General features: G+C 37.4%; 1 protein-coding gene across 2 annotated transcripts; it reads right to left on the bottom strand.

The window, feature by feature from the left end:
• Nucleotides 1-1,210: 1,210 nt before the first annotated feature.
• On the bottom strand, nucleotides 1,211-10,242 carry MOSPD1 (motile sperm domain containing 1). 2 transcript variants are annotated; one of them, XM_009702594.1, is made up of 5 exons: nucleotides 9,985-10,242; nucleotides 9,726-9,801; nucleotides 6,261-6,490; nucleotides 4,177-4,338; nucleotides 1,211-1,753 (listed from the first exon to the last, which is right to left on the bottom strand). In XM_009702594.1, the coding sequence occupies exons 1-5, from the start codon at nucleotides 10,136-10,138 to the stop codon at nucleotides 1,722-1,724; spliced, it is 654 nt and encodes a 217-aa protein (XP_009700896.1). In that variant the 5' UTR covers nucleotides 10,139-10,242; the 3' UTR covers nucleotides 1,211-1,721. The 2 variants fall into 2 exon arrangements, with proteins under 2 accessions (XP_009700896.1, XP_009700897.1); XM_009702595.1 differs by having other exon boundaries at nucleotides 1,409-1,753; nucleotides 6,264-6,490.
• Between the last annotated feature and the right edge of the window lie 2,830 nt (nucleotides 10,243-13,072).

Below are 13,072 nucleotides of genomic sequence, written 5' to 3'. Positions count from 1 at the left end.
GGGGTCGGGGGGGGGAAGGTGGTTTTGTGGTTTTGGTTTGGTTTTTTTAATCAGCTTGGGCACAATAAAATGTGTATCCTAATACATGACAGCCAGGCTGATGTACCACATGGCAGTTTTAGCTCCCTAACTTATGTTCCAATCCCTCACCCTTCCTGAAGCAGCAGCAGGTTAAACCATCAGAATGATTTAAAAATCAGAATTAACAGTGTAGGTACTTAAGAATAACAGCGAAGGTCCCAGAACGCAGCTCTACAGTGGCAGAAAGCGCTGTGACCCAACCACCATCTCAGTGTTTGGAGGCAAGCGCTGCAGCTGCAGCACGGGCTCTGGGACACAGCGTTCTCAAACCAGTCAGTTGCTTTTTTTTTCTTTTTTTTTTTTTAACAAACATTAATGTTTGACTTTATCATCTGATGCTGATAGATGACACAATCTCAGTTCTTCTGAGAATCAAAACTAAAGTAACATTTTATTGCCATTTAAAGACTTACTTGTATTATATATAAGGAAAAAATGTACAGTGATGAACAAATTCACCCATTCTCTCTCCTTTTTTTTTATAAGCAACACTGTTGTCTGCATGGTTTCTTTGTACTTCCATGCATAAGCAGACCAGTGACCCATAGCATGCAGGGGAAAGAAGGCTTAATTTCCAAAATGTTTTTTATACAGATGAGCACGTATTATAGAGACTTCTTTTAAATAAAGATCTGTGCGTATGAATCAAATGAAGTAATAGTGGCTCTTCAGTAGAAATATTTTTAAACTTAAGATATTAACAATGAAATGTCAAATGCAGGGAAATGCTCAGTATATAAAACAAGATAAATGTTCACCTAGAATATAAAATTGGAATTTGAGTAGAAGTTTCTAATACAAAAGAAATTCCCCATCTTAGCTGGGGCTGGGAAGGGATGGTGTAGAGGAATGCCTTTCTTGCTATACTTAGTTTATACTTACTTTATATTCTCTAAAATAGAAAAAATGGTGAATTTTACATTAGCACACAGCATGAGTTCAAATTATATTAATGCCACTTAGTTGGCATTGCATGCATCGCTAAGAAATGAAAGGATCTGACTCTAGAACTTGTTTTTATTGTCTACAGTTGTGATACAAAGTGGCTGTTGCAGAAATTATTTCCCCAGGTCAGAAAATGAGCACTCAATGATATATTGGTAATGATGAAGTAAGGAATTTGAGAATGACTTCTTCACCTAAAATTCATGGTTTATTTCATAGTTTCACTGATGGAATTTTTCATTTTCTTCAATGATCAGTCATGACTCTCATCCTTCTGGTATGTATACAGAAGTGTTACGCACCAGCCTCAGCATGTACAACCACAAACCAAATGAACGTTTTACATAAGACAGTTTGCTTTTATAGTGATCACGCACTGATGTGAACATAGACTAAAAATAACAAATGTTGCTTTAATAAGGATTTTTTTTACAGTAGGCATAGATATAAAAGTTTTTCAAATTATTTTCACAGGTATCACTGAACATTTCGTAGCTGTCTGTTACAGAAGCACCGAAAAGTGCTTTGAGTCTTTCATTTATTATACATAGTTAAAATATATTACACTTCTGAAGATATCTTAAATCACTGAACAGTTCCACTAGCATCTTAATGAGCCAAATGGGAGTAGAAGGCAGTCCACATTCATGATGTGAATATACAGTAAGGTGTTTGACATCCTATTAACTCATTGCTCATGTTCTCAAAATAACCATGGTGATGAGACCTGAAAGACAAGAATTAAGAACTAAATGCTTTAATTTCACTGAATAAGACATTGAAAAATAAGACAGTTTACCCTGTCACAGGCCAGAAAATAAGGTAAAAAAAAGTCCATAAATATATGCAGAATTAATTTATATGTATGCTTCACTTAAGTGTTAGAATTATTGCTCCAAATTTTGATGTAGTCAAAGTCTGTATAAAAAAAAAAAAGATACTGACATTTAGTCACTAAATATACTGCACTTCAAAGCAGCTATAACTACTCCAAACAATTATTGATTTCTCCTGGAAAAATCAATGTTGAGATTTTGACTTCAGTGTAACACTAGCACGCAAGCCACCAGTTTCCATGGGGGCTGGTTATGGGCAGTGTAATTCAAATGCTGAATCCTCAGTAAGGCAGATGAGCTGAAGGCTCTGAGACATTTTTGTTTCTGCTCTGTGCAGAATAACTGATCAAAGCCTAGTTTTAGACAAAGATGTTAAGCTTCCTTGTCGGTCTGCATAGGGAGCTTTCTATGTGACCTTTAAAGAGAGAGGAAAACAAACAAACAAACTGCTCTGGTAGAGGTTAAAAAAAATTAAAACCAGATGAAAGCAGGAAATGTGGGGCTAATAAACCTACTCATGACACACTGAAAAGTTCACTTTAATTACATGCTGATACAGGAAAAAGTACAAATCTGCAAGTTCTTAGCCATGAGTTACATTGCACAAGGTAAAGAGGCATATGGAAAAATATTAGGGCTCCTTGAATTCCAACCTTAGGTAATACCAAAATAGTAATTTAATGATGTTAATGTAACATCTCTGCCTTTCACTGCAGAGAGCTTAGCTAAAGCCCACAGATCTCACCACCAATGAAGAAATTTGAGACTATTTTACTGTCCTGCCACTACATATTTCGTGTATAAATAAGATTTATTTATTTTATAAAGATTTTGAAGATAGAAGCATGACAGAACAGAGTTGTAGTGCTGTCTTCCATTAGATAAGTAATTTATCCATTGAAGAGGAATTACAGTTCAGCTATTTCTTATGGTCTGTATTAGCTTAGACAACCAGTGCTACCACAACTGCTGTAGGCCTTAGCTTGGATTATCCAAATCATTGCAGAGTACTAACAGAGGCTTATGGAAAATGCTACAGGACAGCCTATACCACTTGTATAGGGACTCGCAGGCAATAAAGAGTTTAACTTACTTCTGTAAAGCAAGTACTTCTCATATGTCATATAGCCCAGTCAGTATGGTATTTCAATTTTCAATTCAATTCCCTTTTCAATTAAATGCTACACAACCCAGTTGTACTTCGTTGTGGAAGGAAGTGTTTGCTCTGGAAAAGATGAAACCAACTTTCTACATGAGCAAGAGTTGCATGCAGAAGAATCTTTTCATGAACACTAAAACCACTGCTACCAAAGGAATCAAAACCTGTAAGAACTTCATAGTCGATCTAGAAATGGGTTAGGTTGTTGCAAGTGTATGAAGTTGAATGGTTTAATACTATATTTGGCATGAGCAGAAAGTGGAGTAGTTTTCAAAACTAGAGATAAAAATAAAGCAAGGATTACTGCAAGGTCCTGATCTGAAAATACATCACCATCAGCTCAGGCAAAAGGCGACAAGTGAGTTTTCAAACCATTTCAGCAGACTGACTTGCACAAGTCAGTCAACTGAGTGTGCGCGTTAACCATCAAGAACTTGCATCTTTTCCAATCACTACCTCACCTCTAGCTATCAGTTTGAAGCTGCCTAGCTCGTTTCCTTTAAATCCTCACTTCTGCCAGGTAGTGGGACAGGAGAATTGAGTTTAGTGTGACTGTTCTTCAAATCTGAAATAGTTATAGAAAAATAGTCATAACAAATGAAATGTGCAAGTTATCTATGCTTGCTAATTTAGGAGCAAGTTACAAATTGGGAAGCCACTACCGTGGATGGTAGTGGTCTCTTAGGAAAGGTTTACAACAACTTATTTCTACACATTTCAACTCCTTATCAAGAAGGTAGTGAATGGAGCCTTTCAGACCAGCTCACCTGGGTTGAGGAAACAAAATAGCAGAAGAGATGGAGGTTCTGCAATACAGTAACACTCTCTTTCAATATAAGAATAAGAAACAGCACATTCCGTTCAGCTTCATTGGCAGATGACTACAGTTGATCAGTCATCAAATGAAGGTGACATTAACATGTAGGGGCCTGTATATACTAAATATCAACTAAAATCTGGTCTAAGATACTTACAATAACTAATTTACCCTGATACCACTACGGCTGCAAGTTAAAATATAAGTGGAGATGCAAAACAAAATGTAAAGTGGTGCTTTGTCTCTATTAAGTTTCCTGAAGCCACTGGCAACCACAGGAGAAGTTTCCCAAATCACAGAAGTTGCAAGAAAACATTTAGAAAATCCAAAACACTTACCTAAAACATAAGCAGCTACTAACTTCTGATTCACACTTAAGTGGAGGTAGAGAGGCACCAGGGATTCCATTTCCCCCAATGTTGGTAGCATTAATGCTGCAATACACACTATTCCTAGGAAGACTGTTAGTAAACTAGGTCCCGACGAGGCAGTTCTGTTTTCTGAAAAACAAGACAGTACCAATTGTAAGGAACATCTAACCGATATAAATGTTAAATATCTGCAAAAATGTTTGTGGTACGTTGGAGCTGCCATATCCTGAGATTTTCTTTTCCCTTTGGAATTTGGAAGGGGTAGAAAACAACTCTTGAACCCACCCTTCTAAACCTTCTGCATGTTGCAGTGGAGAAGGCTGCTCCCTGTTCTGATGCTGGAACTTGTTTTCACATGACTTCCCAAACCTCTCCCTTCTGGAGGAGCAGAGCCTGCCAGGCCCAGTAGCTATATATACACGCTCATGACAGCTGGATGTTTCAGCAACGCTTGAGGTTTCACCATGCATCCTGACTCCATGCCTTGATTATGTTCCTTCAGTGATTAGTAATGGCTTAGGAAAGAACACCTAAAAGAGCTGCACAGGCAAATAACTGCTTACACCTCCAGAACACAACTTGGCTACAGCAAGAGCACAAGTTCTTGGGCCAAATGAGTTCTCCTTCTTTCTTTAGAGGATTCAAGGGCTGCACCTGCCAGAACCAGTTTATATGCCACAAATTAGTAGTATTTGAATCTTACTTTAAAACCTGTGAGACTGAACCACTCTTGACAGTCCAATATAAGACCAGAATAAGGAAATGCAAAATACAGATGAACTGTCCTTTACACTGTTTATTGTGCTGCAGTTTAACAGCTGGAACCTACTCAAAGGCACACTGTGTAATCTCTGAAAAGAGCTGTGAACATGTTAGTTGAATTCCTCTAACCAAATTCCTACGATCCACTGGAAACGAGCCAATGCTTTTATCAAATTTTTCTATCCTCAGTGACTAGCAATGTGTGTCCTACTTGAATTCCCTAAATCTGTTATTTCTAGGTTGCAGGTTATAGGCAAAGGCTGTAGTTGTTTTGTTTACTGTTTTTCTGTAAGCATATAATGTAGTCAACAAGGTTTTTAAGCAGAGAAATTACATTTGGATTAAGACTTGCTCAGGATGGTTCAAACCCTCTGTACCAGAACAACTATCATAGTAACATTTTGTTCTGTGAGCCCAGAGATCTTTGTAGGTTTGTTTTAACCATGTATCCTACCAATACCTATCTTGAGGGGTTTTTTTAGTAAAAGGTGTTTCACTAGCCAACAAACTATGTATAAAATAGTGAAACAGTTTGGTTTTAACAAGAGGAACACTCTCAAGCAGGTTCATCTATTTTCTGGAATTGATTTTTGTTCTGGTCATGAAAAATAAAACTGTGACAAGAATATTAGAATATAAATCAGTAAAATTAACAAGAAGGTAGACTGTCAAGTCATGAATCAGTTTACATTCAGTTCTGGTAAAACATGATACTTTCTATCTCTCCTGCTCCTACTTCAATGTAACTGTTCCCTCCAGGTTTTGCCCAAGAGTGTTGACTCACTTCCTCACGTATGAAACGTGCAAAGACTTTTCAGCTAGCAACTGTGCTTCTCTGTACTTGCAAGACAGACAAAGAAGATGGCGCAGAACAAGGAGCACTTTAGAAGATGTTTTGGCAATATTTCCTGCTCATCAGGAAATGGATGATTAAGCGTTTGGAACAAACTCAGAAGGGGCATATGTTCTGAAAGAGCCCAAGGGAAAAAATAACTACCATCCTTTTGCAGATAAATTCCCATTGGCTGTAACAGAACTTCTGCACCAGAGGAACAGAGGATGTACGCTCCAAGGAATGACGTGCAAAGGTGGGGCAGCAAAAGGTCTTGATTAATCAAGACAGTATAAGCAGTTTGGGTTCTTGGGCACTATCATCCCCCAGTGATAAAGACAGCAGTGTTGCAGGTAAGTAAAAAGAATTATTTTAAAATTTATTTTAGTCTAGTCTTCCTAGTCACTTGAGCTATTCATAACTGATTCAGAAAACAGGAGGGGTAAAAGATTTCAGCTACCTGGTTGACACAAAGTCTGCTCAAAAAAGACACTTTCAGTCAGGTGTTCTTTTATTCGTTTTTCCTCCTCTTCCTTTTGTTGTTGTTGTTCCTTTGCAGATGGAAGCAGAGTAGCAATAATCTCCTTTTTCCCTAATGCTTTCCTCTGGCTCTGCTCAGACACTTGTAGACGGAATTTATCTATCACACCATAGTAAGAAGCCCGAACATCTCTGTGACGAATCACACTGCAGAGGAAAACAATGTTTTCAAACAGAGGAACTAATAAGTAGCATGTCTCCTGCGGAATCACATCCCAATGTTTCCCCTCTTCACTCCCCCCCGCCCAACAGATACATTGCAATAGTCCAGATCCCCATTACGCTCCCCCCCATCACTCAACGTGCACGAAGATTTGATCTTGCCTTCTCTCTCCCCTCCTTATGTTCGCTCTGGTTCCCAAATATAAATACTCCAATTGGCTGGCCAAAATAAGTGTTAATTCTTTCTCTCAAGCACACCTTTGCCTCAATCCAAGGCCTAGCTGCCAATTTGCATGAAACATCAATTATCTGAAAGATGCCTTCTCCTTTATCAAAGTTGTTTGATGCTGGCCAATGATTTTAAAAGGACTGGAGCAGACAGGGAAGGAAAGAAGAGAAGTAGGGCTGCCAAACGCTTGGACAGGTGATGGCAGAAATCTAGCTTTTTGAGGAAACCAGGCTCAAGGCTTTACAATTATACTTTCTCAGAAGCAAAACTCATTCCCTGTACAGACAAGAGTCACCTAGATGTAAAGGGATTTTCAAAAGCAGAAGCCCACCATTAAGAGAACGTAACAGGGCACTAGAAATGACAGCTACGTATCTACATAAACATTTCTCACCTGTCTTTCAGTGAGTAAATCTGGGTATCAATAGCAGAGCTCTGTGCTGTCAGAGCTTCGCTCATCAATCTAGGTACCTTGAGCACGTTTCGTAGCCTGCACTGAAATGAGTGATGCTGCAGATACTTCACTAGGTACTAAGAGCTATGCCAGGTGTAGCTACACAAGCTGCAATCACAACTCAAGAGTGCAGTGTAGACATATCCTCCAAGTCATGGCTAGAGAGTCAGTTATTTTCTTGGTAAACCTTCCCACTGTCCAGCAACCACTCTGTTGCTCTACTCTTGAATACGTTGACCAAGATGGCTTCAACAGTAAGACAGGGTGATAGTTTTTGCATTCCTTCTAGTTTTACGGCATTTCATGGGAAAAATTGTATGTGGGACCTATAATAGGCTCAGTTTTAAAATAACACTGATCAAAGGCAATACAGACCTCTAAGCAGTGCTCTGCTCAACTGCCTCCTCTCTGCATTTATGATTCATTATGAAAATACATATCTGGCATTAAAAAGCTGTAACATTTAGGTTTTGAAGTCATATCAGCTCTTAGGGTTAATATGGATTTTAATCATTTTGTCAAAGTGGAAAACTTTTTGTGAAAGTCTGTTCTAAATTTCTACAATAACAATAGCTAATCTGAAAAAATACCTACATATAAGTGATTTGGCTTCAAGAAGGTTGCCATCTCCTGAGGGGAAAAAAAATTATTCTACCCTTAGTAATACAGGATAGTAGTCTTAAAATTGCTTCAAGAAACCTATCTTTGTGATAATATATACAATAAAATGCTGCAAGAAACACATTTTTGTGTTTCAGTCTTCACTTAAAGGAACTACATCACCTCAAGATATCTAAAATCATTAACACATAGCCAATGCTTGTAACTGATATGTAGTTTGAATAGACTATTCAACAAGGAAACAGAGAATAAGTCATCCCCCAAGCTAGAAGCATAGTTTTACATCACTTTAGAGGCAAAACTGTGCTTATGACATGCTTTCAGCAAGTCGAGTGTTGGCTGGGCAATTGCCTTCACTAAAACAAAAGGCTTCCCCCCACACCCTGACAATCCTAATTCATACAACTCTCAGTGTATCAGATCAGCAGATTCAACTCTTATTTCTTCCTTTAACATTTCCTTTTAAATTTTTGTTTCTACTCTTAGTACCATGGTACTACCTATCAAACTAAACAGAATCTTTACATAACACTGTGCTATGAGAACATGCATCTGCTGCCAAGCAAAGAGATGTTTTCTGCAGACCCTTATAAACAGATACATTCTCCTGTTTCTTTTTAGAGATTATTGCATAATTGGAAGCTCTGTAGAATATCTGTTTATCTGGCAAATGGCCATACTTGCATAGTACTGCTCATATTCCAGCAGTAAACACTGCCCTTAGACAGCAACCATTGGAATGGGATGGGGCTTTCACTGCACAAAAAATTCCCTTGGAAACACGTATATGTCTTATTTTCCTTTATTTAATAAGGAAAATTTGTTTAAGATTAACCAAATGCAATCAAGCTTGTGTAAATGTCTGCTAAAGACTGGAATAGCTCACTGATACACTGGTATATTCTCATCTGTTTTGTTGCAATTTTAGGATTGTTGCCCTTGCCCACTGAAACTTTTTAGTTCCATGTTTTAAATTTCCTTTCTATTTGGTGAGTCCTTGGAATTTTCCAAATTACACCTAAGGAAAACAGTCTATAGGAAAGAGCCATTCCCCAAGCACAGTATTATTTATCTGGCAAAAGACAGATCATTCAATAGCAGAGTTTTTTTGTATATGGCCATTTGTTAGACAGAGATTCCAGAAAGTGTTTTACAGTTTGCAAATTTCTATTCAGAAAGATCAGTCTGCTCTTTTAGGTACTTCATACTTTCTTTAGCTGTATCAGCACAGAAATAATGTGGCAAATGGAAGATGAAAAAAATCGGTCTATTTTAGCTTACATACCTACTCTACTTTGAATTATAGCAGACCTTATACATTATTGTGGTGACTTAACCAGCCTCCTTATTTCCTCTGTTATTGGGTTGGGACCTGACAGGAGTGAAAAAACAGTAAAGGGGAGACAAAGAGATCTGAGAACAAGAACGGCGATCAGGGTGAAAGATAGGCAAAAGTACCTTTATTAAACATGGCCCAGGAAACTGTGCTCAGTAGAACTGCACACATTTTCATTTTGCCAATCTGCAAACAAATATTTCTCACAAAGAAGTCCTAACCCTGGGGGTCTTGCTTTTCTTGTTATTTCTAACAAAAAAGTACTCAGAGGAAGCTCATATCAATCTCACTGCTGGCTTACAAACTATACTACAAGATGTATTTACTAGCATTTTATTTATGCCTAAAGACAAAAATTAAAGAAGGAAATACTTCCAATATTGTAATACCTCTGCCCTAGACTGAAAGAACAGAAAAGACCAGACGGCCACAAGAATAAAGGAGATTAGGAAAATATATCTTTATCCAACTTAGTTTATACTATGCATGCTGTCATTTACTACCTCTTAAATAATAAAAGAAATTAAGATAATCAAATGTCGTACATTAGAAAAAACACCAACCACCAACTTTTACTTACATATCAACACAGCACTGAGGCTTCACTGCACCAGTAGCATCAACCACCGCATATTTATTTGGAGTTGTACAAAGAACTGCAACAAAAAGGACAGTAGTGGTAACAAATCACGAATTAATACCTCACCAACATCATCAACAGATATATGTAAAGACATGAGTTTGGTTTTGTCACAAATATGATTTGTGACATGAATTATAATTGGACTGTTCAAGATCACCAACTAACCCTTAAATAGAACTTAACCTAAGAAACCCACCTTTGAATTTTAAGGCAAACTCATAGGGGTTATATAGAGTCAACACCTGCTTGTGTGTTGACTGGTCATCTGCATAAAATATAAGTTCTGTAGGAAAAACAAAAACAGGAAGATTTCCTTCCACTAACTCTGGCTGTCTTTTTTGTTGCTGCATTGGCACTGAATCCTCCTTGCTGCTTCTTGTGTTCTTATGATTTTGTATCCTCAGAGACTTCAGTTTTTGAATCGTTTAAGAATTCCAAACCATTTTGGCAATTCTAAAGGAAAAAAGGGGAAAAAAAAAAAAAGAGAAAAGGCAAGAAGATTATTTCCATAAGTCTATACTAAACTGAGGCAGTCAACAAAGGTGTAAAAATATAAAACGTGATGCTTGGTTATGAATCTACCTTTACTGAAGTTCCTTCAAAAATACAGAAATAGAAAAAATATGTGCATTGGGATTCCATCTATTTAACAAACTGCTATAAAATAAATGGATAAGCACTTCTTCAGTGTATCATTGCAGCATTTTGGGGTCCCAGTCCATGACTAGGATTGCTTATGCTGGGTGTGAGCAACACAAACCTAACAACAACAACAACAAGATATCCCATCCTTGCCTCAGGACACCAACACTTGAGAACAAACAGAGCAGAAATGAGGAAACACAAAGACGTAAGGCAGCAGTAGTCACCATAACAACAACAACAAGATATCCCATCCTTGCCTCAGGACACCAACACTTGAGAACAAACAGAGCAGAAATGAGGAAACACAAAGACAGCAGTAAGTAAGTAAGTAAGGCAGCAGTAGTCACCTTTTAGGCAGGAATCTCTCTGCACTCGTGACCTTCCCAGATGAGGTATAATAACTTAGGCATCTGCTCATAGTCGCTGAGGTATGTCAAATCCCAGAGATTCAGAATAAAAGAATGGAGAACACCTTCACGCCTTGTTTAAACTAAACTCTTGTTACAATTGCATGGTAGTTATAGGCAACAAATTGAAATGTAACTGGGATGAATACTACCAAACAGATTTGGGATTTACTATTTGATTAAAAAATAAGACAGGTTTTCTATCACCACTCTGTCTCTAACCAAAGAACAACCATCGAAATTCTCCCTCTGCCACCCCCACAGTTTTGTTTTATTTTGAGTGACATTCCAGAACTAAAATGAGAACCCATGACCTGACCAAGCAACAATCCCAAATGTAATTCATAAAATAAAATTAAGGCCAGACTCCTCAGCACACATACCATTGACCTTACACGCTACAGATAGAACAAAGTGAAGCAGCTACATATATTTTCCCCCTCCAAGAATGTCAAACTTTACTGTAGCTCCTATAGGTTAGTTATCAAACTGAAGGTGACCTTAGAGGCTTAACTTTATTCTATAGTAGAAAATATTAAAAGAACATAAAGTTCCTACTGACTTACTAGCTGTCATTTCCACTTCCAATGAAGCTTTATAAAACAAGGTCCATTTCAGTTCTCCAGTCTAATAAACTGATCTGGCTGCACCTTAAGACATTTAGTTTCTGAACCTTTTAGCAGCAAATACCCCCGGCATTATGATCAATCAAAAAACAAATGCTTATTTCTACATTCTAAACATCATGATGTTCACGTTTCCAAGCACCGGACACATGTTTCATACTTGAAACATGACACAAGTTTAGGTGTTTACTAGAGTGTATCTGTCATATCTTCAGATTTACAGGTTCTGATTCTTATTCACAAACTAAGCTTTTAAATTTATTCACTTTATAAAATAGCAAATCATCCACATAGATTTTGAAATTGTGGCTCTCACTGGAATGTCCTTCCCCAAGATCCAGTTTCTTTTCAGAGCACAGGTTTGTTTCCACTTCACTGAAATGCTACTAATAATATTCTGAAAACAAATCCCCAATGATAGTGTTCCAAGCTGATGTTCTGCTACCTTATTAAGAAGAGTCTAGAAAAAGAAATAGCTCTGTAAGTGGCAATTTGGGTTCCGAGTGCTTCTTAGAATTTTGGTGAATCCCTTTTTTTTCTTTTCCAGAAGAATTAAACTCTGGAATCACACTGTGCAGCAAGTATAAGCATTATCTCTTGAACAACTTTATGTACTACTGCAAAGTGAGATTCATGGTTCCATTCAAATATATTAAGACAATATGAAAAGCTAATGTGGAAAAACTGCGGGCTCGCAGGAAAACAATATAACTTCTTTTGAAACTTCTCATAGGCAGAAGATTAAGAGGGTTTTTTTTCCCATAAAAGTTATCTCGATGTAGTAAGCATATGTGAGAATCCTTGGTTCTCATACATATCTACACTGCATACATTTTGCATAACAAAAATATAGGCAATCTTTGAAATTAACAATTTTTTTTCCTAATACATGTTTTAAACTACCAAACAACCAATAGCAAAATACTACTAGATATTTTAAAGTTACTATATGTAATAAATTTTTTTAATATTATTTATAACAATTAATATTATTTTGATGCTTTCATTTTTTATTTGAACACTGCACATGTTTCATTCTGATTCCTGGCATCATACCACAACTCCAGTTTCTTCAGCTCAGCCAGTCGCAAGTGTTTAGGTGTCCAAAAACCCAGGAATCAAAACATTGGTGGAGGTATGGATCACCAAGGCCATTAACAGGCTCATTTTTCTTACATACCCATTGAAAACACAATGCACAAACCTCCCAGGATTCCAAAACTTGCAGGCGGAAAACTACCAGTCTTAAAAAGGTATATCCCGTTATTGCTTCCTTTTCTTATTTAACTTGGCTGAATAAGAAGCTACTGCCCAAACTGGCAAAAGTAAAATCTGGCAAACCCAGGCCTATAGTAGACACATTTGCTGACACAGCAGTGTCATTTAGGATATAAGTTTCTGGATTTCTAAGCAAGCAACCAGTAGCGTTTTTGAGACAACAATTTCGGCTTAGAAGTCACCTTGCTGGGATATCTCACCAAGTGAGATCTGTAGAAGCACTTTTCCCAAAGACTGCATTATAAACTACACACATGCTGGGGAGATTTGACGGTTTAGTATTAGTAACAGTATACCTTTCATACAGCACTCATCAGCAAGAAACTGC

Source organism: Cariama cristata, unplaced genomic scaffold (genome assembly GCF_000690535.1).
Source record: "Cariama cristata isolate BGI_N322 unplaced genomic scaffold, ASM69053v1 scaffold25636, whole genome shotgun sequence".
Classification (NCBI taxonomy): domain Eukaryota; kingdom Metazoa; phylum Chordata; class Aves; order Cariamiformes; family Cariamidae; genus Cariama; species Cariama cristata.
This window is presented reverse-complemented; position numbering and strand designations above follow the sequence as displayed.